The sequence below is a fragment of the Delphinapterus leucas genome, chromosome 15, assembly GCF_059928025.1.
Source record: "Delphinapterus leucas isolate spDelLeu-1000000601 "Yukka" chromosome 15, BTC_Dleu_Yukka2, whole genome shotgun sequence".
NCBI classification, from domain to species: domain Eukaryota; kingdom Metazoa; phylum Chordata; class Mammalia; order Artiodactyla; family Monodontidae; genus Delphinapterus; species Delphinapterus leucas.
In genome coordinates this window covers 86,969,283-86,994,785 of record NC_143143.1, presented here as the reverse complement: position 1 = coordinate 86,994,785, position 25,503 = coordinate 86,969,283, and the positions used below count along the sequence as shown (strand labels likewise).

Below are 25,503 nucleotides of genomic sequence, written 5' to 3'. Positions count from 1 at the left end.
GAGCCCAGACTGCTCTTCCTAGAACAGCCTGGGACAGCGACAGCGGCTCCAGGGCCTTCCCTCCACCACTGGCCGATACAACGACTTCTCTTGTTTTCCCTCTCCTTTTCATTTGTTTCTATCTTTAAGAATCTTGCAACATTCTGTGACATGGCCGTGAAAAAAGGAACCACTAATTTGTGAAAGAAGAGGCTGGTGTTGTCATTAAACGTGGCAGGAACGTGGCCGTAGAACAGCCAGAGGCGCTAATGCACAAGGGTGACCGACCCGTCTATACAACCTTGTCGCCAAGCAAGGATGAGCCTCAGGGCCCCACGTGGCAGCCATTTGGGGCGGAGCCGTCCCCACCATCCCCAACGCCCGATCACAGTCACCGTCGCCATTGGGGGAAACGCCCCAAACAGCGGTGCTGCAACCCCAGGACTGGGGGGTGTGGGCGGGTCTGGGGGGCCACAGGGTTAGTGCTTTGATTTTCAGTAAGTTTGACTTCTAAATGGGCGATTCAGAAATAAAAAAACAAACCAAGTGCGTCTTCGACAGGTCCGGGGAGGAAGGCCCCCTCCCCGCCCAGCCTCATCGTCTCCATCGCTGTCCCAGGTATTCCTCCAGAGGCTGTCTGTGGTGTGTGTGCTCTCAGCGCCCTTTGTTTTACGCAGCAGGTGGCACCCGGACACCCTGGTCCTGTACACCTGGCATGACCCGGGGGAACATGCCACAGAAGCGCCCTGGACGTGTCACAGCGGACACTGGCTCTGTCCAGCCCTTGCTCCTGCAAACCTCACGGACAGGAAATGCCATCGGGACTTCCAGGTTTCCTCTGCAGTGGCCCCGACAGCAACAGTGTCCTGCTCGGCTGGGTCGGCCATGCCCTGGCCCCTTCCTGACACTGGTCCTCTCATTCCGGGGACCCCACAGGGCTCCTGCCAGATACCACCTCCTGTGCACAACCCCAGGACCAGCCACCCGTGCCCCTCAAGGTTCCCCATCCCGCTGGGGGACAAATCTAATTACTAGAAAGTTCTCTCTGTTGGCTTCAGGCGACCCCCTTATTGCTCCCACCCAACATCCTGCCCTTCTCAGGGCCGCAGGCCACTTATGCGCCCAGCCCTCTCAAAGCAAACTCCCCCCCGCACCTCTCACCCTAAACAAGACCCGGCAGGCCACCGGCTGCGGTATGGCCGGTACCATGTTAACACGTGCAGGGGTGTTTAACAAGGCGGAACAAAATGCTTCCACATCCAGGAGGAAACTGTGTCATATGCCACACTTGCCTTGAAAGAAGTCCCTGAATGTTTTAGCAAACTCATCAATTATGAAAGATGATTGTACGCAACCCAAAGTGAGGGTACAGAACTGTGCCCTTCAGACTTCAACGAGCTCGTCCTGGGGAGCAGCACGCGAGGCAGGCGGGGGCCCTCCTGCGGAGGAGGCTGAGCCCCGCTTTCCTGGAGGGGGAGGGGAGCAGGGTCGAGGAGGGGAAGTGGGGAGTTAGTGTTTATTGGGGACAGCGTGTCAGGTTGGGGAGGCGAGAAGGCTCTGAGATGACGTGGTGATGACGGTGGTCGCACAACAGCATGAATGTGCTTAGTGCCGCTGAACTGTGCACTTAAAAATGGTTAAAATGGTAAACTTTACGTTTTTTACAACTTAAAAAAAGTCACCCCAAAAGTCACACTTTCGAGTCACCTGTTCTGTGCATGTCATCTGCCCCCGGCAGCCTTGCCATTGTCCCCAGTCCTGACGCCCAGACCAAGGCCCAGGACCACGCCACGCTGTGCGCTCAATGGCTCCTCTCCTCTCGGGGCCCCTGGGGCGGCAGGAAGTCCCCGCACCCGAGAACCGCGTGATAACCGACTATGCCTGTTTCTTCCCAAAGCCGTGTTTGGTGACGTCACCTCGGCGGCTTTATCGGCGCCTGGCCCCCATCTCCATACGCCCCACGCCCGTCGGGCCCGGAGCCTGAGGCCCGGCCACCTTACCGCCCTCGTAGTAGTGCTGCGTGGACTCCTCAAACGACCGGTCATAGCTCTGCTCCGTGTAGGACGCCGGCTGGTAGGCATAATCGCCATGTCCTGCAAGCAAACGGGCTGCCCTGCAGTCAGCGGAGGCCCCGGCTGCCCAGACCCAGGAGAGACCGCGTGAACTCGGCCGTCGGGTCAGGAGACCCCGGCGCTGGGTGCGGTCCGGTTTCCCTAGACGGAACCCATGGGGGCACTTCCTGCCGTCAGGCAGCTGCGGTTCCCTTACTTTAAAGTGCAGACGGCCACCTGCTCCTCGGGGCAGTGTGAGGATCAACAAGCCATGGTTTACAGAGTGTACTCGGTGCCCAATGCGTGACACGCACGTGGAGGTCAGCTCTTAATGTAGCTACACGGTCACCATCCCCCCGCCGGCTCCCTTCGGAGTGCGTGACACCTCGTGAGGCCCGGCCACCATTCCACAGAGGGGTCACGGCTTGCCCTTCCCCGGTCTTGGCCACCTCCCCAGCACCAGACCTGCTCACGCACCCTGCCTGGGGGGTCCTCCCCAAATCCCACCCGTCCTCTGCGGCCATGTTAAACGCCACCTCCACAAACCCTGGGGCCATTTGAAGATGCCTGAAAGGTGACATGGAAAAGGAAAATAAGCTGCAGAAGTTGTAACTGAGCAGCTGGGAGGGGAGCGTTACGAGACAGTCGGCTCACGCTTGTCACCTTCCTGAGAGCATCTCACGATGAACTCGTGTCCATCCTCAGGACTGCGCACCCAGCCCCAGGGGGCCAGTGCCGGAAGCTTCTCTCAGCAGAGGCCAGCCACCCACCCCCAAAGGGGACTCTGGGGTCTGAATTGGGAATGACCAGTGAGCAGCGGATAAAAGCCACTGCAGCCTCACCGTCAGGGTAGTACTGCTGGCTCATGGGCTCCGAGGCGGCCTGGCCGTGGCCGTACTGCTCGCCGCCGTAGTACTCCTCCTGGCCCAGGTACTGCTGGGACGAGCCTAGGGGACAGCGCCGGACGTCACCTCCCCGAGCCCCAGAACCTCCCCAACGGGCCCCCAATCAGAGGACACTCCACCAGGCCCACCCAGGGGACACGGGGAGGCCTGCCCCACGCACTGCACACACTGCCCCTCCCCCACCGGTTCCCTGCACCGGGGGCGGGGCCTCACCTTGCTGGGAGGGCCGGTAGGGCGCCATGGGCCGCTGCCCCATCATGCTGCCCGCCTGCCCGCTCTGGCCCATCATGGCCATGGACTGGCCCTGGTAGTGCTGGCTCCCGCCCTGTGCCGCGCTGTAGTGGGACGAGGCTGCCTGCTGGTGCATCATGGACACTGGGGGACACGACAGACCCCATGTAACCCAAGAAGCTCCTGGGCGGCACCCCGCAGACCCGCCTGAGCCCTCCTCCCGGGCTGGGCCTGTGCAGCTCTGCCCCGCGAGGCCACGCCACCCTTCCTGCCAACGCGCCTTTGGGCAACTCATAAAATGTGAAATGCCGGCCCCCACGCCCCTAAGTCCCCAAGGCTGGTCCCAGAGGAGCCTATCGCCTCGCCCTCCCCCAAGACTCGGGTCTCGAAGGCTCCGGTCTCGAAGGCTCCAGTGGGGGCCCCGCCTGCCTGTCCTTTCCTGCCACCCCAGCTCGGGACCCTCCAGGGCAGCACCGTCCAGCACAGGGGACGTGAGCCACGTCAGAGAATGAGAAGAAACAGGGGAAGTCTATTTCAGTGACATTTTATTTGACTCAATATATCCAAACTAGATTGTCTTCAATATGTAATTAACGTAGCGAGAGCTAAGGAGATACTTCACATCCTCTTTTTCTGTTCTAAGCCTTTGAACCCCAGTGTGTCTGACTCTCGTGGGACGCCCTGGTTGGGACCTGACGCTTCCCAAGTGCTCAAGGCCCTGCAGCCCTACCTGCCCCTCAGCCTCCCACTCCTGTGCACTGGCTGCCACCCAGTCCTCCCAGCGGGGTGGCTGCTGCCCCTCCTCAGAGCCTACCCTGAAGCCACCCAGCCCCCAGCCCTCGCCCCTTGGGGGCTTCCGGAGGAGGGTGGCCCTGGGGACCACGTTGGCCTGCGCTGGAGGGGAGCGGGGTCTCTGGGGACGGTACCTGGGTTGGACTGCATGTTGATGTTGGCCCGGGACACGTAGCTGCTGATGGCGCCCTGGCCCTGCAGGGGGATGCTCTGCGAGGCCGGTCCCGAGTGGCTGTAGCCGGGCCCCGAGCCGTGGCCGCTGCCGGACATGCTCATGGAGGTGGTAGGCAGCGTGCTCTGCGCCGTCTGCTGCAGGGTCACGTGGTTCGGACCTGCCAGGGCGGGGGGGCGGGCGCGCTGAAACCCACCAAAGACCACCTCTGACGGCAGCCCTGGCCTCGCGCTAGGGCCCCCCCCCCTCCGCCCCCCAGGCAAGCTTCCTTCACGCGGCTGTTGAGGGGAGGCTGACCATGGTCAAGGGCGCAACGAGCGAGGGACACGGGCGCGTGACCAGGAAATGAACACACGTGCTGAGCGCGCAGAGGGGCCGCCTGCTCCCTGTTACCTTTATCAATGGTTCCCGACGGCTAGTGGCAGTTCTCAACCCAAGGACAGGAGCCCCACACGGAAGCCCGCGCTCTGAGGTGACGCAGCCCCAGTTCGCAGGGGACCTGGAATAAGGGCCTTATCCCTCCGCGTGTCACCCCGAGCACATGCGCCTGCAGCAGGGCCTCCGGTAGGAGAGGGTCCCCACCGCGGCGGCCGGCCACCCGGGAGCCCAGTCGGTGACCCCGTTGTTCCCCAGAACCAACCCAGAGCCCAGTGCGCCCAGGGCCGCTCACCGTTGCCGATCTGGGCCTGCATGAGGGAGGATGGTGGCAGGCCCGCGCCGATGGCGTCGCTGAGGCTGCCCTGCGAGTGCAGGCCCTGGCCCGAGCCGCTCTGGGACAGCCCTCCGGGGCCCAGCGCCAGGCTCTGGGTTGGCGGCTGTGGCAGCGGGAAGGGCACCGAGAGGGTTAGCGTGGAGAAGGGCCACCAGGAGCCGCTCCGGGGGCTCAGCCGCCCTGAGACCCACAGCCATACTCCATGGCTGCCTGCCAGCACCTCCAGGGTGGGACACCGCCCTCACGCAGCTGTACGCCGCTGACTGCCAGCCCGGACACCTCAGGCCAGACGGAAATGCTATGCCAAGCGTTCCCCAGGCTATCGACACACACTTGGAGGTTCAAAGCCGGGCCCCCCTTTCCTGGGACTCAGGGAGCTGCGTCCACCTCACCTTGCCCACAACCCCCCCCCACCCCTCTTGGTCTCAGCTGGCCAGCCAGCTCTGGCCCTCACACCCCCTGTGCCCCAGGGCCCTTGCACAGCCTGTCCTGTGCCTCAGCACCAGGTTCCCAGGGTGCTCTCCCCCCCGCCCCCCCCAGCCAAAGCCCACCTCTGATCACAGGAGGCAGACGGGAGATGGAGCTTACCAGTGACCCCTGGCAACCTCATCTCCCAGATCTGGACCAAAGAGCAGCCCCGAAGGTTTGGACAACGCTGTCTACACCTGGGCCCCCCACCCCGTGGCAGGCACTCACGGCGGGCAGCAGGGACTGCATGTTCTGGTTAGAATCCGCGATCGTGGCCAGGTAGACCAGGTTCCGGTGCAGGATCTGCTGGTACCTGCAGGGGAGGGCGCGGTTGAGGGGGAGGAGGCTGCCCTGCCCTGCAGCCAAGCCCCTCCCCCGGAGGGTGTGCACGGGCAGGCCGCACAGTGCTCTGCGGTCCAGGATGAGGGGGGAGACCCCCGACCTGGTGGCCAAGGGACCTGGTGTTCAGAGAATGGAGGGGGGGGCCCGGGGGACATAGGAGGGGCTGCCAGGGCACGAGCCTCCTTGGGCGGACCCGGCACTGAGCTAACTGGATACCCCATCCCCTGCAGAGGCACTCAGTGCCCGGCCCTGGGGTCACACGAGGTCCCACCTGGAGGAGCTTGCTGTCCCCTGGTGCGGCTGGCCTGGGCCCCCCAGTGGTCCCCTCTCCCCCATACTCCCACTTCCCTCCAAACCTGCCCACCTTTCCCTGGGGAGCCACCCAGGGGCGCTGACCCAGCAGCTTAGCTGACCCTGAGGCCCCACTCGCTCAGGCCACCAAGCCCCAGAGGCAGCCGGGAGGGGCACGGGCAGCCACGCCACTCACTGGGTGCACTCGGCCGTCTTGCCCTTGCTCTGATAGTCCAGGATGCACTGGATCAGGTGGTGGTTCTCGTCCAGCATCTGAAGGAGAAGCAGATGTGAGCGGGGGAACACGGTGCGCCCGCGGGCGGCCGGCTGCGGGGCTCGCGAGCCCCGGCTCACGGCTCACGCGGCCCAGCAATGCCCGTCAGCAGAACTGCCCCCTCACAGCCCCAGCCAGCAGGGCCGAGCACTTTCCACATCCCTGTGCCAAGCACGCAGCCCTGCAGGCGCCAGGGCCCATCCCTCCCGCCCACCCGCCCTGCGCCCCCAGTCCAGGTTCTCACTCCGCACAGGAAACCCACAGCCTGCAGGACCCGTTTTCTAGGGCCCTTGGCCCCGGTGCTTCTGTCCAGCAAGGGTGGACCCGGAGTCTGGAGTGTGAGGCCCACAAATCACGCCCACACGGTGGGGACTCCGGGGGTGGGGGCAGCCTGCACCCCTGCGAGTATCTCCTAGACCCACGAAGCTGCTGCTCCAGGACGGCCACTCGGCGACAGCACCTGGGTGGCCCGCGGAGACAGGAGGGGATAGAGGCCGCAGAAGAGGGAGGAAGGTCGCATGGGAGCGTGGGAGGGGCCGCACATGGCCGGCCAGGAGGCCTGGCGTGGACACTCCCTACCTGTACGTGGGGCGGGGGTAGGGGGACCCGAGCGCCGAGGGCCAGCCCTACCGCGGCCTTGCTCGCCTCTCCCTCCCCGCTCAGCCCCTGAGCCTTCAGGGTTGATTTCCCTTGTTTGGGTTTTTTTAGTTATAACCTCCTCCTCTATGCTTGAGTGTTTTCTCCCCACTGTGGAGATGATGCCCAAATTCAGCCATTCCCACCCTGGCCAAGGAGCCGGCCCGAGACAGGGAACCACCAGGGGGCGCTCTGGGCTGGGGCTACCGGTGGGGCCCACCCATAGGCAGGCGATCAAACCCAGGGGGACTGGGCATCCCGGCCGTTTGCCCAGGAAGACTTCCCCAGATGAATTAAGAAAGGAAAACAACCATCAAAGGCCATGTCCTCTCCCTCGCAGAGCCACCCTTAAAAGGCTCCACGGGCTCTACCTCCTGGCCTCACGATGCCCGGCAGGAATCCTCTCCCAAGGCCACACACTCCGCACGCACGGATGTCCATTTCAGCGTCATTCGTGTCAGCTCGAAAAAGGGGGGACGCCAAATGCTCAATGACGGGACGACTTAAGCAATGACAGGAAACCACAGGATGAGTCGTTAACCGGACATTACAAATGTCTTTGTAGTTTTTACAAGCCGGAGAAAAATGTTACACTGTTAGGATATTTTTTTTTAAGCAAGGTACTAACTTCACTGAGATGAAGTTTTCCATAACTTCACCTCAGTTAAGTTATGGAAAAAAGACCAGGACACATTGCGGGGAGGATGGCGGGCTGGGTGTGCGCTGAGGTCCAAACCCTCCCAGACCTGGCTGGTGGGAAAGGGGTGAAGACAGTAACCCTTCACCAGGACAAAGTGAACACAGCTGAAACAGCAGCGCAGGCAGCGGGATTCTAGAAGCGGAAGCAACTGGAAGAGCAAGAACTGAATCAGCAGAACCCAGGTGCCGGATGTGACGCAGGCCCACACTGGGGACCCACCAGGCTTGGGAGGGTTGAGGCTCTGGGACCTCCCCACAGCTACCTGGCAGGAGTCCCCAAGGGGGGATTCAGGGAAAATGACCAGCCCAGGAGGAAAGTGCCAGACATCGACAGCAGGGGGACACCTCTAGCCAAGACCTCAGATGGGTGACCCGCGCCAGCGTTTCCCGGAAGCCTGTAAATTAGATCCAACAAAACCAGCGACAGAGGCCAAAAGCTGGAGGAGACGAAGATTATGCAAGAAGGAAACTTAAAATACAAAAAGAAAGAAAACCCAACTATTATTAATATCCTCAAAGATAAAAGAAGTTATTGGATCTATTTTTTTTAAATAACACACTATTAAACAGAACAGAGAACAAAAAGAGCTCTGGGGTATTTAAAATACATTGACCACGGCAAAAAAATCGACAGAAGAGTTGGAACATGAAGTAGTAGAAAACTCCTAGACAGCAAAGCAAATGACCGATGTAGAAAACAGAAAGAGTAATGAAATTGAAGGACAATCCAAATGGCCAAAAACAATTCTTCTAGGACTTTCAGAAAGACAGGAAGGAAGAAATGCATCCAAAAATAATTGTTCAAGGGACTTCCCTGGCGGTCCAGTGGTAAAGGATCCGCCTTTTAATGCAGGGGACGCGGGTTCGACCCCTGGTCTGGGAACTAAGATCCCACATGCCGTGGGGCTACTACGCCCACGTGCCTCAACTAGAGAGCCCGCGTACCGCAAACTACAGAGTCCATGCCCTCTGGAGCCCGTGCACTATAACCAGAGAAGAGAAAACCCGCATGCTACAACTAGAGAGAGAAAAAATCTGCACACCACAACTAGAGAGCAGCCCGTGCGCCACAACGAAGAACCCATGCCACAATGAAAGGTCCCGCATGCCACAACTAAGACCCGACGCAGCCAAAAAAATTAAATAAATAAATAAAATTTATAAAAAACAAAAATAATTGTTCAAGACTTTTCCTCAGAACTTGAAGGATGTGAATGTCCAGATGGAAAGGTTCTCAAAGGACCCAGCTTGACAAACACACTGGGGCACAGCAAGGTCCTAAAAATGAATGGAGTGAAAAGCACAGTACTGAGCACCTCCACACAGGATAGAAGCTTCGGGCAGCAAAGGAGCAATGGCCAATTGCGAGGGAGACTCTATAGAAGCGACGACAGGATCAAAAGCAGGAACCCCTGAGTGACGACCAAATCCTCGAGGGACTTCCAGAGGAGGGATGACAGGAGCCTAAGGGAGACACTGAGGAGGGATAACAGGACCTGAGAGAGACTTCATGAGGGGAGATACCCTGATCCTGAGGGAGACTTTTGAAGGAGTGATGAGCTGATCCTGAGGAGGGATGGTGCAAATCTGAGGGGACTTTCTGAGGAGGGGTGAACTGATCTCGAAGGAGACTTCTGCAGGGGGGTGACCTGACCCTGAGGGAGACTTTCTGGGGGAAAATGACCTGATTCTGAGGAGACTTCCTGAGGAAGAATGACCTGATCCTGAGGGAGACTTCCTGAGGAAGAATGACCCGACCCTGAGGGAGACTTTCCGGGGGGAAATGACCTGATTCTGAGGGAGACTTCCTGAGGAAGAATGACCTGATCCTGAGGGAGACTTTCTGAGGAAGAATGACCTGATCCTGAGGGAGACTTTCTGAGGAAGAATGACCCAATCCTGAGGGAGACTTCCTGAGGAAGAATGACCTGATCCTGAGGGAGACTTTCTGAGGAAGAATGACCCAATCCTGAGGGAGACTTTCTGAGGAAGAATGACCCGATCCTGAGGGAGACTTTCTGAGGAAGAATGACCTGATCCTGAGGGAGACTTTCTGAGGAAGAATGACCCGATCCTGAGGGAGACTTCCTGAAGATGGATGGCCCAGATCAGTCAGAGGCTTCCTAAGGAGGGACAACCCTATCCTTGGAAAGACTTTCTGAGAGGGATTACCCAATCCCCAGGGAGACTTCCTGAAGAGAATGACCTGACACTGAGGGAGACTTTCAGAAAAGTCCTGACCCGATCCTGTGGGGGAGATTCTGAGGAGTGATGACCTGATCCTGAGAGGCAGTTTCTGAGGAGGGATGACCCCATCCTGAGAGAGATTTCCTGAGGAAAGATTAGCCAATTCTGACGGGGACTTTCTGAAAAGAATAACCTGACTAAAGATGTCTTTCAGAGGAGAAAGACTGACAGACTACCTGAGCTGAGGAGGCTTCCATGGCTCGAAGAAAGTCTGGGATAAACTAGTGAGAAGTGATTAAAAATAAAGTGAGGGGTCTTCCCTGGTGGCGCAGTGGTTAAGAATCCACCTGCCAGTGCAGGGGATACAGGTTCGATCCTTGGTCCGGGAAGATCCCACGTGCCGCGGGGCAACTAAGCCCGTGCGCCGCAACTACTGAGCCTGCGCTCTAGAGCCCGCAAGCCACAACTACTGAGCCCGCGTGCCACAACTACTGAAGCCCGTGCGCCTAAAGACCCTGCTCCGCAACAAGAGAAGCCACTGCAATGAGAGGCCTGTGCACCACAACGAAGAGTAGCCCCCGCTCGCCGCAACTAGAGAAAGCCCGTGCGCAGCAATGAAGAGACAAAGCAGCCAAAGATAAATAAATAAAAATAAAAAAGTGAGATTGCCAACTGCAGGGAAAAGAAAAGACTGGGCAGGAAAAATGATCATGTGATCCTGCATGGAACAACAGTTTTATCATCACAGCCAGAGGTGAATCTAATCCCAACCACCAGGAAGCCATACTGGGGCAACGGGAGCTCAGGTGTGTGGTGGGGGAGGGGCATGCAAATGAGCCAAGCCCCCCTTTTCCATCATCACAAATGTTATGGACTGAGTATTTGCTGTCCCACCAAAACTCCTATGTTGAAGCCCTAACTCCCAATGTGATGGCACCCGGACGTGGGGCCTTTGGGAGGTAATTAGGTTTAGATGAGGTCATGGGGGTAGAGCCCCCATCAGGAGATCACCGCCCTTGTGATTAGGAGACAACACCAGAGCATCCTCTGTCTGCTGTGTGAAGACAGCGAGAAGATGACGGTCTGCAAGCCAGGGAGCAGGTCCTCGCTGGGAATCAACTCTGCCACCACCCTGGTCTCGGACTTCCAGCCGCCTGGCTGTGACTAATGAATGTCCGTGGTATTCTGTTATCATAGCCTGAGTGGATTAAGTCAACAGACAATGCTTAAAGCTAAAAGCCTTCCAGAAGTAGCCACTTGGTTTAGCGATGATGAGAGCCAGAGGGTGCTGCTGGGAGGTGGGAAACAGCACAGGGGTGGAAGAATGACCCCTAATTTTTAATGCAAGCTCCGCAGCACTATTTGATTCTTTATGTGCAGGCAGGGTTTTGCTGAGTGACCTAATCTAACCTAGAAACAAGAATAAGCGACAGGAGGGAAACCCTGGCTCTCCCCAGATTGGAGATTACAAATATAGATCTTATTTCTTACATGCCTTTGTGTTCACTGAAATTTCTAAGAGAGGCATTTGTTACTGTTATCATTTAAAAGGTGATTTTATTTTTATTATTTTTTTAAAGTTTCTTTTTTTGATCTTTAAAATTTTCTTAATTTTTTCCTTTTTTCTATTTCTTTAATATTGGAGTATAGCTGATTTACAACATTGTGTAAAAGGTGATTTTCAAGTGTCTGGGATTGCCGGGGCTGGGTGGGTCCAGGGGCTTACCTACTCTTCTCTCTCCCTGGTGTGTGTCTAAAAACGTGTATCCCTAGTACACAGCTGAAAAATAAAGTCACCACTTAACTGACGGGAAGATTAGCGATCTGCTTCTTCATGTACTTATTGCTGTGTCTCCTGAGCTTCCTCACACGTGATTCTGTGTACTCCTGCACAGAAGGCACGTCCTTCACTCTCTGCCCTCTTGGGAAGCCTGATTTTCTATAGATTCAGGGGTGACGGGGCAGGTGATGTCGCCACATCATCTGGAGGAGCTGGAGCTCAGCATCAAGGGCCACAGCCGCCGAGTGGTGGCGAGATCCCCATCTCTGAAGGCCTGTCCCAGGCCCAGGCGAGCACGACGGAGAGGCGGCCAGACCCCACTCATGCTCACAGCGGAGCAGGCAGCAGGCGGCCGGAGCTGGGGAGAGATGGCCGTGGGCACACGTCTGCTTGGTGCCACAAGGCGGCAGCGTGTCGATCATGATTTTAGCAGCGGACACCCCGGTGGGCACCCAGGGATGGCATCTGGGCCGTGGCTGGAAAGCTGACCGGGAACGCGCCGGTGGAGGTGAGAGGAAGGGCAGCCCAGGTGGAGGGGACAGCACAGGTAAAAGGCCTGGTGGAGCAGGGCACGTCCAAAAATGGAGACAAAGTTCCAGGAACCTGGAGAAGAGGGTGTGGCACGTCGGAGACGGGGAACGGTGGGGCAGCTGGCGGACAGGGAGTCCTGTGCCCAGCAAAGAGGGTGACTTTCTGAACCTCAGCCTGGGATGACACCAGAGGCTGATGGGACCAAGGTCACAACACACACGGGCGCCTCCGTTACCCGCTGCTGCATCACAAACGTTCCCACGTGCCGTGGTGAAAGCGACAGTTCCTTAGTTCTCGTGATTCTGGGCTGTCAGGGTGGGTCTGCTGCGGGTCTCACGTGGGCTCAGCACTGGGGTCAGTTCGGGGCCTTCTGCATGTGGTCACCCTGGTGGTCTCAGGGCTCCGAGAGGGCACCTGAAAGCACAGGCCTCACACCAAGCCTCCCCGTGGGGGCGGGAACACGGGTGCAGACCCGGGGGGTGTCCTTCCTTGGCTGCTGTTTCTGTGACAATCAACCACAGGCTTTACGAGGGACTGGACTCGGCTGTGAAGGAACTGATGACTGACATGGGAGCTCCGCTGCCCGTGGGCCTGCCTGGCCGTGAGGACACAGGCGAGGACGCAGGGCCCGGCTCAGGGGACATGTCTGGGGCTGCGGGCGCCACACGTGGGGTCCGGACTGGTTGGGTGAGGGAGCGAGGATGACAGGGAACTGGGAGGGTGAGGGACTGGGGGTCCTAGAGACCACAAAGAGCTGGGCTGGGGCCACCGGGGGAACCTGTGTGAGGACCTCTGAAGGGGGAGTGGCCCCTCACGACAACCCTGGAATAGGGGCCACAGAGGGGCCTGGAAGCCCTGAGGCTTGCTGCTGAGGGGGGCTCAGGTCACCCCACAATGGGCAGAAAGACCCTTCACAACCTCCCTGTGGCTGTTTTTGTAATTAAAAAAGGTTGCTGCCCTTTAAGTGGGAAGAGGTTCACGGATGGGCTGAAGTCCAGGCAGCCCCAAGGGAAGGGTGGGCCTTGCACCTCCCACCCTCGGCTGCCATTCCAGCCAACCTCGGATAGCTCTGGAAGCATCCCCTGCCCCCCGCCCCCGCTGTGTGCACACAGGGAACATTCCCGTCCCGCTGGTCTCCCATCCTCCCTGATATCTTGGAGACTGTCCCGTTTCAGCCACAAAGATGCCCCCCTCATTGTTTCCTAGGCTCCAGAGAATTCCACGGAACAAACAAACACGTGGTACTCAGTCAGTCTCTGGCTTCTGTAGCTACAAACAAGGCCACAGTGCATGCCCCCCACACATGGGGTGGACTCCACGAGAGATCATTCTTGGGAACCACCCGAGGCATGAGAGGGACAAGCCCGGGGCCAGCTGGAGAGCTGGGTGAGCATCACCAGGTGGCTGAACCCTTCTTCCCACCGCAGCTCTCAGGGCCGACGCTGCTAACTGATCAGGGCTTCTTCTCCCCAGCACACGGGCAGCCACCACTGCAGGGGACGCACGAGCTGCGCCGCAGACTCTGCTGATGGACGCTGACAGGACCCCTTCGAACATATTTACCTGATTGGAGAATCTGTGAATCAGGTGTGTGGGTTTCAAAAAACCCCAAACGTTACTCCCATGGTGTCCCTGGGAGGGGCTGGCCCCCGCCTCGTGGTCCTACCTGTGTCTGACACACGTGTTCAACTTCCAAAGACTCTAAGGACGCGAAAAGACACATTAAAGTGGACACAACTGCAAACACATGTCCACCTTCCTCAAGCGACTTGGGGCCACCTCCTGTCTCAGTCACCACCACTCCGCCCCCGTGAGCGCAGCTCCCTCTGCCTCTTCACACGACCCTGGACTCCAGGTGGTTTCCTGTGGTTTAGAATCTCCTCCCCTTCAGAATCCACTCATCACTTCCAGTCAAGGGTCCAATCAAAAGGCTGAGACCGTCACTTGCAAGGTCACGTGCCTTCCTGTGCCAGGTGATCAGGTCTAACCACAAGCGCAGCGACGACGACGATGACGACGACGACGTCATCTTCCTTAAAACAAGGAACCTGAGGCCCAGCAGGGGCTGGGCTGTGCACTGTTACAGCTGAATGAGAGTCTGAACCCAGGAAACCACACCCGCCCCCAGCTCCACGGGACTCCACCCTCACCCCATCCCAGGGCCCACTGCCCATCCTCCACCCCTGCAACAAAAAGAACCCCGAGCAGCCCCGGTGCAATCGCCCATCTGCTCGGGACCGGGACCACGTTTCAGGAGCCTTCGCGGCACAAACATCTAGCACCTTCTCCCTGGAGCCTTTTGACTCCTGTCACGTTCACGCGGCAGGGTGCACAGTCGTGGTGCCCGCCACAGATCAGGAGGTCCAGGCTGGCCCGACTCTGCCCAGGTCCTGCGACTTGGGCACGTCAGCACCAGGCCCCCCTCACTCCGGGGGTGGGACTCCCGGGGATCGCAGGTGACTCCCAGCACAGAGGCCGGTGCCCAGGCCCTGACCACTGGCCCAGGGAACAGGCTAGGGGCAGAGGGCCGGGCAGTGGGGACACCTCGAGTGAGTGTCACAGGGCCCCTGACTGTGGCTCCTCCCTCCGCCTCCAGACTCTGGAAGACAGATACAGCCCTGGAAGAGGCAGGCGACTGCTTTAGGAAGGGATGGGTGGACGTTACCCAGGTGCTTCCATCGTCCACCAGAGGGCACCCAGGGCAACACCTGCGTTGGAGCAGCGCCTGCAGGAGGGCTCTGTGCCCAGTTTCACTGGGCAGAGGGGACAGAGGCCTGGCGGTGGCTGTTCCCTCCCGGAGAATACACTTCCCCACCCACAGGGACTGCACTCAGAGCCTCCATGGGGCAGGTTCAAGTGTGCTCAGGGGCAGCACCCTGGCCCGGGTCCCATCCCCGCCCCTTCCCAGAGCTGGCCCCAAGGACCAGAGTGAAGGGACACCATCACTGCCATCCCCGGAGACCCTTCCCAGGTTCTGCTCACTGGGGAGAAAGCGCTTTCGGAAATGATTAATTAGCCAAGTTCGTGGGAGTCTCAGAGTCCCCAGGCCATCCTCAACTGTGAAGGCAGCTCTAATATTTTAAATGGTCAATTTACCTCCCTTACAAATTAGCCTACACATTCTTTTTTTTTTTTTTTTTAATATTTATTTGGTCGCTCCGGGTCTTAGTTGCAGCATGCATGCGGGGTCTAGTTCCCTGACCAGGGCTCGAAGCCGGGCCCCCTGCACTGGGAGCGAGGAGTCTTAACCACTGCGCCACCAGGGAAGCCCCTGTCCCACATTCTATAAGAGAAGTTTCAGGTCTGAGAGAGCACAGGGCATCCCCCTGCAACCCAGACGGCCATCCCTTACCCCTGTGCGCCCACCCCTGCCCCTGGGCACAGAGGACACGGGGACCAGGCCGCCGCCCTGTTGGTCTCACTGTCCCGTGCCAGACCCATACCAGCTGCCCACCTGTCCCACAGCTCCCGTGGGGCCTGTCTCCCCCGTACGAGGTGCTGGGGGTACAGAGGCACAAGCCACCATTCCCGCTCTCCAGCCAAGGAAACAAATTAAGGAAACCAATACAAACAGTAATGATAAAACTTACGTTTATTAAGCAACTACTATGTGCTACGCGGCAACAAAGCCCTCACACAGCAGCCGCGGCCCGCTGCCGGGGGCCCCTCCAACGTGCCCCAGCCCAGCTGTGCGGCCCACCCCCACCGGTGGCATCTGGAGCACGGCCTCTGGTCCCAAACCAGGGAGAGCAGCGCAGGGCAGGTTCCGGCCTGCAGGCCAGCTGGCCGGCTACAGGGCCACTGGAGTTTGCTGAGACACGGTTCACCTCCACCTCAGGACCTCTGGCAAAGTCACGTCCCCTGTGGTTCTCACCTGCGTCGCACCTGCACTAATGCTGCGCTTGGTCGCCACAAGCAGAACCACCTGAGCACGCAGCCCAGGCGCCCCAGATCAGGCTCTCCCAGCCCCGCCGCTTTTGGCGCCTGTACCTGCTCCCTGCAGACCAAAGGCAGGACCACCCAAGACTTCCTCAGTCTTTGAGACCCTTCCTACCCCTGCTCCTTGGTTCTCCTTGTCTGGTACACCCCTCCCCCATGCATCCTCTTTTACGAGTTGAACTGTGTCCCTCAAAATGATACGTTCAAGTCCTAACTCCCAGTGTCTGTGATCAGGGCCTTATTTGGAAATAGGGTCTTTGCAAATGTAATCAACTTACATTTGAGGTCACACGGATTCGGGTGGGCCCTAAATCTTGTGACTGGTGTCCTTATGAGAAAAGGGAAATTGGACACAGAGACACACACAGGAAGAGGGGCCACACGAAGATGGAGGCAGAGGTGGGGGTGACGCGTCTGCGAGACGAGGAGCTCCAAGGGCTGCCAGCAAACCCCAGAAGCTCAGAGGAAAGCCTGGAACAGATCCTCCCTCGGAACCCCAGGAAGGAACCAACCCTGCCAACACCGTGACTTCGGACTTCTGCCCACTGGAACTGTAAGAAAATTAATTTCTGCTGTTTTAAACTACCCCGTTTGTGGTAATCTGTTATGGCAGCCACAGGAAGCGAACACAACTGCCTATCCCAAACACTTGCACTAATGGAACCAGTGTCACAGATGCTCCAGCATGTACCAGACACTGACTATGCCGGACACTGTGCCAACCTGGGAAGACAACAAGAACAGGTCAGCGACACGAAAACCTGGGAGCCCAAGGGATGTGTCAAAGTGCTATACTCACCACATGACTCTCAAGGGGGCATGAGGAAGGGACATTTCAGTGGGGCCTTGAAGGCAGAGTAGGAGTTTGCCGCGCAGGCTCCTATCCAAACATACTCTAACGACAAGAGTATACTTCTTGCTCTCTGACTACCTTGCACGTTTCCAAGGAACCCCTGGCTTTTCTCCATGCTCTGAGCATGAGCACGTGCTGTGGACACAGAGTGCAGAACACGGACCTCTCATGCCCTCTCAGGACACCAGTAAAAGAGCCCCGGGTATGTATATTTACGGACAAAACAGCAAGGTGAGTACACAGACTGCGAGCCCTACCAGGTCAAATCAGGTGACAGCCTAAGGAGAAGACCCATCTCCAAAGGTCAGCAGGCAGATTTTCTGCCCCGGGATGCAGTCTTTCTGATCTGAGGTTTGGAAGCAGTGCTCCAACACACACTTTTGCCTGGAGACTTCGGGGAGCTTTAATAGGGGGTGGGTGCAAAGTGCAAATAACTGGATGAATGTTGACGCCAAGGCACCTTCAGGAACAGTGACTACACTCATCCCACTTAAGCTCCATAAAGCCAGGGTCCGCAGAGGCCCTTGGGCTGCCAGCATGTGCATCTGAGCCACAACGCTTGACTCCGCCCAGCCCATTGTCCCACCCAGAAGTCACTGTCGGGGCAGAGCCGCCGTCTGGGCTCTACCTTAGCAGTGGGCACTGGGCCTCCCTATACCTGTCCCCTGATTGATAAAATGTGGATGACAATAACCACCACGAGAAAGTAAATGAACTAAGACCTGCAAAGCCCTCAGAATAAGGCCTGGTATACAGTAAGCACCCCATAAATGTTGACTAAACAAATAAAAATACCCCACTTTTAAACCTGTATTTCTCCTGCTCCTCAAGTCATCTCTTTCCTATTTAGCGTTTACTGAGGCTTCTCATTTGTCAAAACCAGTCACAGCAAAAGTAGTCTCAAAATAGCCAAGAGGCTGAGGACAAGTCCCCCAGGTCCTGTCACGTCATCAAGGAAGAAGGGCTATGACCATCAAGGTGAGTCCCTTGGGGAAAAAGGAGGCTCATGGAAACCAAGGGATACTGCCAAGGGCCCCAGATTAGAAAAGAAAACAACGTAGCTACCAAAGACACTGAGAAAATTCAAACGGGAACGACTAACACCCCCTTTCTTCTGAGCTTATCTTCTAAACACAAACAGCAGGAAAATTTAAATCTCAATTTCAAAACTTAAGGCTTTGTTAAAGGTGCCCCCAAGCCCAGGAGAAGGTTATCTCTAGAAAACCACGAGGCCAAACTTACAGAACGCGGGCAAGGCTGTAAAGCGAATCTGTAAAGTTTCTGTTAGGTGAGAAGGTTGGCCAGGTGTCACGCTGAAAAACAATTTGACACTCGAATAAGGGCGGCGAAGCTTGGCCAGCAGGTCAGCCCCGAGGTGTCGCGCGCTCCTTAAAGGGTTGCGGGGCTGCTGGAACGTCGTCCCACACTCTGGATGCGCACCTTTGTGCCTCGGACTGCCAACACCTAAGGCGGCGGGCGTGGCCGGGTCCCCGTCGCCCCATGCGCCCCGTGGCGCCTCCACCAGTCAAGCCGCGCGCAGGGACCGGGGACGCCCACCTCGCAGAGCCACGGCTTCCACCAGCCAGGCGGGTCCCCTCAGCGCGCCGAGCGGCCAGCGGACACCACCCCGCGGGCACCCGGTCCCGCCGCCTTGCGCCCCTGCCCGCAGACCCTGGTCCCGAAAGCGGCGGGTCCCCACTGTGCCTGGCGCGGCCCGGGGTCGTTCACGGCTTAGCTCCGCCGACACCACCCCGCAGGCCGCCCCGCGCCCCCGCCCAGGCTGGCGCACGCCGGCCGCGAAGCGCGCGCCGGGCCACGGCGGGGTCGCGGCGGTCGGCTGCGCCCCGGCTTTGTTCGAGCCCCGCGCCCGCCGGCTGCCCTCGACCCGGCCCGGCACCCGCCCGCACCCCGCGGCCCCGCAGCCCCGGCCCGCGGTCCCCAGCCCACCTTCTGGATGGTTTGCTGCGTGACCTCCCCTTTGCCTCTCGGCCGGGCGGACGCGAAGGCCACCGACATGGTCGTGGGTGCGGGATCAGCCCGAGATCATCGGGGTTTATTCTCCGGCTGCTCTCGGCGGCCAGAGGCGCTCATTCTCCGCAGTCGCTGGGGGGCGGGGGGCGTGGGGGGCGCCGCGCCGTGGGCTCGCCCGCCCCTGCGCCGCCGCGTTGCCCTCGGGCCCGCCGCGCCGCCGCCCCGCCCACCGCCTCAGCCCGAGGACGAGCCCCACACGGCGCCCCCGGGCGGCCGCTCTGCGCCCCGCTCCCGGCCCGCCGCCACCCCGCCGCCCCCCGCTTCCGGCCGCCAGTGGTTCCGCCCGGCCCCGCCCCGGCGCGCGCGCACGTCCGCCCGACGCCGCCCGACGCCGCCTGACGCCTGCGGACACCGCCTTACGCTGGCAGCGCAGTCCCCGGCGCTGGGGGCGGGCGCGCGGGGTGGGCGCAGCGGCGTCGTGAATCGCGGCCTGCGCGGCCGTGAGTGTGCGCTTTTCCCGGTCCTGATAGCGTCTCCCCGCCGGCATGAGCTACGACCGCGCCATCACCGTCTTCTCGCCCGACGGCCACCTCTTCCAAGTGGAGTACGCGCAGGAGGCCGTGAAGAAGGGCTCGACCGCGGTGAGCAGGGAGGCCGGGCGCCGGGCAGGCGGAGGCCCGGGCGGCTGGGTGGGGCCCGGGCGCGTCTTGCCGACCAGCTTCCCTGGGGTCCGCGCTGACGGGCGCGCGGTGGTGCGGGGTTTGGGGCGGCACGATGGTGTGGGGCGCACTCGGAAGCCGCGACGTGGGCGTCGCTGCGGGAAAGGGGCGCTGCGAGCCGCGGGCGGGAGACGTGAGGACAGGCGGGGCGGCTCTCTGGGCGCCGGCTTCCGCGTCCGGGCGAGCGGGGCGGCTAGTGGCTCGGCAGGCGCTCTGCAGGCCGCTGGCTTCGGTGCCCCGCGTCCGTGTCCGGAGCCGTGCGCGCGCCTGGCGCCGACGCCATCTTGGCGGGGGCCCTCGCGTGGACCTGGGGGGCTGGGGGCCGGGCGGGGCCGGGGCGCGCGACTCCGAGAGGCAGGGCCCGCCCGTTGCCCGCTCAGGAACGCTCCTTAAGGGAGTAAGTGATTCCGCGAACTGTGTCTGGACAGCTCCCAGGTAGCCAACTACCCCCCAACCCCCGCGGAAAGCAGTTGCTCTCAAAGTCCGGGTCGGCCTCGAGAACAAAGAGCGGCCGGTGTCGGCATCAACCCTGCGGTTCCCGGGCCGCCGGCGCGGCGGGCAGGCTCCGTCTTGGGTCCAACTGCTGAGTCCTCCGTCCCTTTGGTCACTGCGCCAGACCCCTGTCCCGTCGCACCCGAGCGCGCCTCTCATTTAGACCAATGCTTCAGATATAATAAATACATGTTGTCCTCAAGACACATGTCAGGTTGCTGATCGGTCAGAATGGATGATGGTTTATCTTTTATCTGGTGTTTCAGAGGTTTGAGTGGGCAGAGAGAGAACACACACGATTCTGTAAACTTGGAAGTGTTTTTCGTTTCTTGAGTCTTTTTTGAAATTAAGGCCCCAAATCCATCTTGTGACCTGCCTCAGCTTAAAGACTATTGGGGTCAGCTGACACCCCCATCCCCATACTATTGTGGGTCAGCCAGGGTGGCTACCTTTGCTTAACCTGTCTCTGGGCCTGGCCTTCTTTCCCTTGGGAACTTTGAAGACCATGGAAGACAATTCACCAGAAAGCTCCTTGAAATCTGAAGCACTGCCAATCAGTGCTTCTCTGCACCCCACGTGGAGACTTACAGAGGTGGAGGCTGGGATGATGCTAAACATTGCACAGTGCGCAGGGACAGCCCCTCACATTGACGAATTAGCTGGTCCAGGTGCCTGTAGGGCAGAGGCTGAGAGACCCCCGCTCTAAACTAAGAGAAGAGGTTGCTTTTCCAAGTGGTTGTCTCATTTGGGTCTGCTGCTGCTTCGATTGAGGGGTTTAACTGGCAGTCAGTGACTTTTTTCCCCCCATGTTTTTAATACATTTTTCTCCACGCTACAGTGTCAGCCGTAAACAGAGAGCCATGGGCCTCCCTGTAATACTTGATACGTTGTCCGCCTGACGCCGTATCAGGCACTTCCCTGCCGCTGTGCACATTGTTTTCAGAAGTGCAGGAGGGGGGAGTTCCCTGGCGGTCCAGTGGCCTGGATTGAATCCCTCATTGGGGAACTAGGATCCCATGAGCCTCGTGGCCAAAAAGAAAAAAAGTGCACGAGAGAGGGGAATGTTTTGGTATAGTTTTACAACCACATCAACACTGCTTTCAGGACACCTGACTTCATTGTTACGGACTCACACTCAAGCCTTCCAGAGACTCTCTGATTCACTGGGTTGAAATGACACGTGTACACATACACACTGATAATAGTTATTCCTTAGTTGTGCTGTAACTGAAACTACGTATCAGTATTTTAAGGCACGAGACTAGGCACCTAGATTGTGATACCTGGACTAGCTCTGCCAAAAGTGGATCGAGACCCACGGTTTGCAGGGTGTGTGTGCCACCCCCAGGGTGTTCACAGGACCACGTTGGCACGCGCTGTTAGTGCTCCGTGCCTGCTGGCAGAACCTCGTGTCAGCTCCTTAAGTGCAGCGTTGCCATTTCTTGAAGGTTGGTGTCCGAGGAAAAGACATTGTTGTTCTTGGTGTGGAGAAGAAGTCAGTGGCCAAACTGCAGGATGAAAGAACAGTGCGGAAGATCTGTGCTCTGGACGACAATGTCTGCATGGCATTCGCGGGTAAGTCTGGGGCCCGTGCTGTATTTTTCAGTCTCCTTGAACAGCACTCTGGAGGTTAACCTGGTGGAAGGGCTGTTGAGGGACGTGAAAATTGGGTAACCTGAAATCATTCAAAAGAAACGGCTGGCCTTCAAGAAGAGGGCTGGCCACAGTTGCAGGGGGAGGTCCTCCCCAGGAGGCTGAAGCATAGGGGCCAAATGATTAAACACCCCGGGATGAGGTGCTGTGCTGTCGCCTCCATTGCTGCTGGCAGGAGAAAGGTCAGCTGTCACAGCTAACTGTGCGCCCGTGAAGTGGGGAGAGCTGGACAGCACCCTGCTCTCGGGATGTGCCGTATGTTCTTGCACTTCTGGGTTTTCATTCGTTTCCTTCCTCAGCGGGGAGGTCAGTTTACCTAAACTAGAGATTGACTTGCTTTGTCAAAAAATTAGCGTGTTTACAGCCTGTGTAAATACACACAGCTCCTCGTACACGCAGCTTTCTCAGAGAAGCTCACAGAGGCTGCTGGTTCCGCTGTTGGTTACTCAGAATGATCTCGGTGCTGGGTACCAGAGGACCGGCCAAGGGTAACTGCTGTCCACTCATGTGATCTGCACTGGCCTCGACGATTGGCCGGACGAGCAGTGGCTCAGGGGGAGCTCTCTTTGTGTTCGTTGCAGGCCTCACTGCTGACGCGAGGATAGTCATCAACAGGGCGCGGGTGGAATGCCAGAGCCACCGGCTGACCGTGGAGGACCCGGTCACCGTGGAGTACATCACACGGTACATCGCCAGTCTGAAGCAGGTGGGTGTGTCTGCCTGCCGTGGCTCGGCTAGTTACGAGCAGTCACTGCTTTGTCGTGGAGTGTCCTGCCGCATTACTTCACGTGGCCGCACACGTCACTGTGGGGAGATTAGACCATGCTTGTTCCACGCAAGGGTCCTAGCCTGGATTTCTCTATATCTGTAATTTTACCATCATTTATCCTTTTAAGTGGCATTTGTCGTGTTCTTATTTAGTAACATGGGGCAGTCCAGATTCATATTTCCAGAGGGAAATGATGTAGTTCTTGTCTTGTCATTTTGAATGACCAGTCACCAAGCAGTTGGGAGGGGGCTGAAAGCCACGCCCACTCTGGTGAAATCTTAGTCACCTGTGAACCAAAATGTGTAGCCAGATTGTGTCTGCTGTCAAAATAATTCCAAGCAGCCCCAGCTGTGCTTCATGATGCAGTTCTGGTCTTTCTGAGAATGAAAATGCAGCAACAGAAGGAGGAATGCTGAAAACCACGGGCTCCTTTCATTTCTCACCTGAATCGCAAATAACCTGAACGTGGGCTTAATTTATTTTCATCCCTTCGTTAAAAGCTGTGTTTAGAACACCATGTGTATTTTACTTACGGCAGGTTCTGGGGGGCCTTCGTGCCAAGGCAGCAGTGTCACTGTGTCTCTTTTTCCACTAGCGCTACACACAGAGCAACGGGCGCAGGCCGTTTGGCATCTCTGCCCTTATTGTGGGTTTTGACTTTGATGGTACCCCCCGACTCTATCAGACTGATCCCTCGGGCACGTACCATGCCTGGAAGGTGAGTCCCTGACAAAACAGAGGGGCTTTGTTTTGGGCCATCTTGCCAGTAGAAGCAGCTTTGGAGGCCATTGGGACCTTGAGCTGGCCTAATCGTATACATAGGTGTGTACGCATACACAAGTGTTCACGACACACTTGTGACACGGGAGCTGAGAAGTTGTTAAGCGTTGCTTTTTGGGAGTAAAGGACAGCGAGGTGTAAGGATACGTGGTGTAGTCAAGTTGCCCACGTGTCTTTCAGTAGAATCCCTTTCTTGGTAGGAATCAGCACCAACTCCAAATAGCCCTTTGCAAAAAGAAGCCATGGGGCAGGGCCTGGAGTACAGGCCCGCCTCCCACCAGGCTGCCCCTCACCGTAGCACATGGGAGCAGGGTGGCACTGGCGGGACCACGGGGCTGGTGGTGGGGGTCGTTTTCTTGGGCTGGCTCTGGATTGTCGCACTCTGTGCCGTGTAACACCCGTCCCTGTTTCAGGCCAACGCTATAGGCAGGGGTGCCAAGTCAGTGCGTGAATTTCTAGAGAAGAATTATACTGACGAAGCCATTGAAACAGACGACCTGACTATTAAGCTGGTTATCAAGGCCCTCCTGGAAGTAAGTCTGTGTTTGAAATCTGGGCAATATGTTGAAGATGCGCACGCCGTGGTGCTGGTACTTGGGCTGGGCAGAACGGACAGCGCAGAATGGAGCAGCTGACGTGTGCGCAACAAGGAGGTGGTGAGGGTGCCAACCGTAGCACCAGGCACTGCTCTGGGGCTGTATCAGCTCCTTATACGTCTGGGCAGTCCAGGCACCGAGAGGCTAGGTGGCTTGCCCAAGCGCTCAGCCTTTCTGAGGCTTGAGCTACTGCTATAGAGTCAGGGACTTAAGAAGTGCTGGGAATAATGGGTGGAAGCCGTCCTTAGAGGTGCTAGGGGGTTAAGCCAGAGGCAGAGGGGGTCCAGACGTCCGGGCTTAGTGGTGGGAAAGGCTGTGAACAGATGGGAGGGCCGTGAGCACACCTGCTGTGCAGAGGAGGGACCAGCAACCCCGCCCAAATCCAGCTGCCTCAAGACAGGAGGGTATCGCGAAGGACTGGCCACATCAGTGTGCAGCTAGGACACACGCTTTGGGTATTGGGACCCCGGTGTCCCACCCTCTCCCCCTGTGTGGCAGTGCTGGGTTCAGGCTCACAGGGCACATAAGGGCGCTGTTTGGTCTTGAGGTGGGTGAGGCATCTAACGCTCTTCTCTCTCCTCCGAGGTGGTTCAGTCAGGCGGCAAAAACATAGAACTTGCTGTCATGAGACGAGATCAACCCCTCAAGGTAATCACCAAGTTGGTTTGCTGTCCTTACCTACGGAGTGTTCCCAGTGGTCAGGGCAGGGGTAGTGCACATTCAGGGCCATTCTGCTGTGGCTTTAGCCCCAAGAAAGGTTCTTTCCAAGGATCCCCACAAATGAGTCGAAAAGAAAGCATTCGCGTGGTGAAAACGTCCGCTGTGCACGTTTGCTTCTGCTTTATAATTATCACCTACCCATCAGTTCCAGCTTGTTCCCTGGGTCAGGCACATGTGGCCTTGCTTTCCTGTAGAAGCAGCTGGAAGGGGCATCTGGGGCCTATGTTCGGGGGTCCTTGTGTGACTAACCATACACTGTTCCTTTGATAGATTTTAAATCCTGAAGAAATTGAGAAATATGTTGCTGAGATTGAAAAAGAAAAAGAAGAAAATGAAAAGAAGAAACAAAAGAAAGCATCATGATGAATGAAATTTTGCCTGTAGCGATTTTTAAATTCAAATCATGGCTGATTTTCCAAATGATATGTAGGCATTTCTGTCCCAATTATCCATACTGTCCACGTGTCCTACAATAAACGTCCTTGTTTTTTAACCTTTCTTTTAGGGGTTAATGTATCCTTTAGGTATACTGATAGCTCTTTAGAAAGCTTGCTCGCCTTGGGTCTCTGGAGCAATTCCTCCCAGCTCCTCGCCAGGCTCTAAGACAAGGCAACGGCCGAGTGGGGCTCCTCCCTTGGGGCTTGTGGGAAGGCTTTACGGGGTCCACACTGCTGTAGACAGGTGCTGTGGTTGCAGAAACTCAGGGTTTCTCCCATTCAGGAGTTCTAAACAGAATGTTTCTTTTTACACCTTTGTTCGAGTCCTTAATGAATATGACGTCAGGACACGAGGACACACAGTGCTCAGTTTACATCTTGAGCTCATTTTGCAGAGCAGTAGCTGTGGAACTTGTCTTAAATTTCTGGTTCTAGTAGATCAAGTCAACACTCCTCCTGTTTTCTACCTAAGACTTCCGGTGCTGGCTATTCCCTACCCTCCCTCACTGTTTTAGCCAGAAAGA

At 57.8% G+C, this 25,503-nt stretch overlaps 2 protein-coding genes across 7 annotated transcripts in view; one reads left to right on the top strand and one right to left on the bottom strand.

Annotated features, from left to right (window-relative positions):
* SS18L1 (SS18L1 subunit of BAF chromatin remodeling complex) overlaps positions 1-19,072 on the bottom strand; it is a 29,619-nt gene extending 10,547 nt beyond the window's left edge. For 2 of the 6 annotated variants that reach the window (XR_002647975.3, XM_022597728.3), the window contains exons 1-8: positions 18,790-19,072; positions 6,140-6,216; positions 5,539-5,623; positions 4,801-4,945; positions 4,093-4,290; positions 3,149-3,310; positions 2,873-2,977; positions 1,980-2,072 (exon numbers count right to left, since the gene is read on the bottom strand). Coding sequence is in view for 4 of the 6 variants with exons in the window: in XM_022597728.3 (XP_022453436.2) it covers positions 1,980-2,072; positions 2,873-2,977; positions 3,149-3,310; positions 4,093-4,290; positions 4,801-4,945; positions 5,539-5,623; positions 6,140-6,216; positions 18,790-18,858 (934 nt within the window). In the remaining 2 variants the exon portion in view is untranslated. Of the gene's footprint in view, positions 1-522; positions 2,073-2,872; positions 2,978-3,148; positions 3,311-4,092; positions 4,291-4,800; positions 4,946-5,538; positions 5,624-6,139; positions 6,217-7,224; positions 7,811-18,789 lie in introns of those variants that run through there. The other 4 variants (XR_002647977.3, XM_089897141.1, XM_022597730.3 and 1 more) reach the window with 4 other exon arrangements.
* A 181-nt stretch (positions 19,073-19,253) lies between these two features.
* Positions 19,254-25,040, top strand: PSMA7 (proteasome 20S subunit alpha 7). Its single transcript, XM_022597740.2, has 7 exons — positions 19,254-19,454; positions 21,473-21,599; positions 22,259-22,383; positions 23,042-23,164; positions 23,640-23,759; positions 24,408-24,470; positions 24,813-25,040. The coding sequence occupies exons 1-7, from the start codon at positions 19,359-19,361 to the stop codon at positions 24,903-24,905; spliced, it is 747 nt and encodes a 248-aa protein (XP_022453448.1). The 5' UTR covers positions 19,254-19,358; the 3' UTR covers positions 24,906-25,040.
* The last annotated feature ends 463 nt before the right edge of the window (positions 25,041-25,503 follow it).

Excerpts from the sequence above, each read along its gene's own strand:
- PSMA7 (XM_022597740.2), top strand. The coding sequence starts at position 19,359 with ATGAGCTACGACCGCGCCATCACCGTCTTCTCGCCCGACGGCCACCTC. Across the intron at positions 19,455-21,472 it reads TGAAGAAGGGCTCGACCGCG|GTTGGTGTCCGAGGAAAAGA; the intron begins GTGAGCAGGGAG and ends CATTTCTTGAAG. Across the intron at positions 24,471-24,812 it reads GACGAGATCAACCCCTCAAG|ATTTTAAATCCTGAAGAAAT; the intron begins GTAATCACCAAG and ends TTCCTTTGATAG.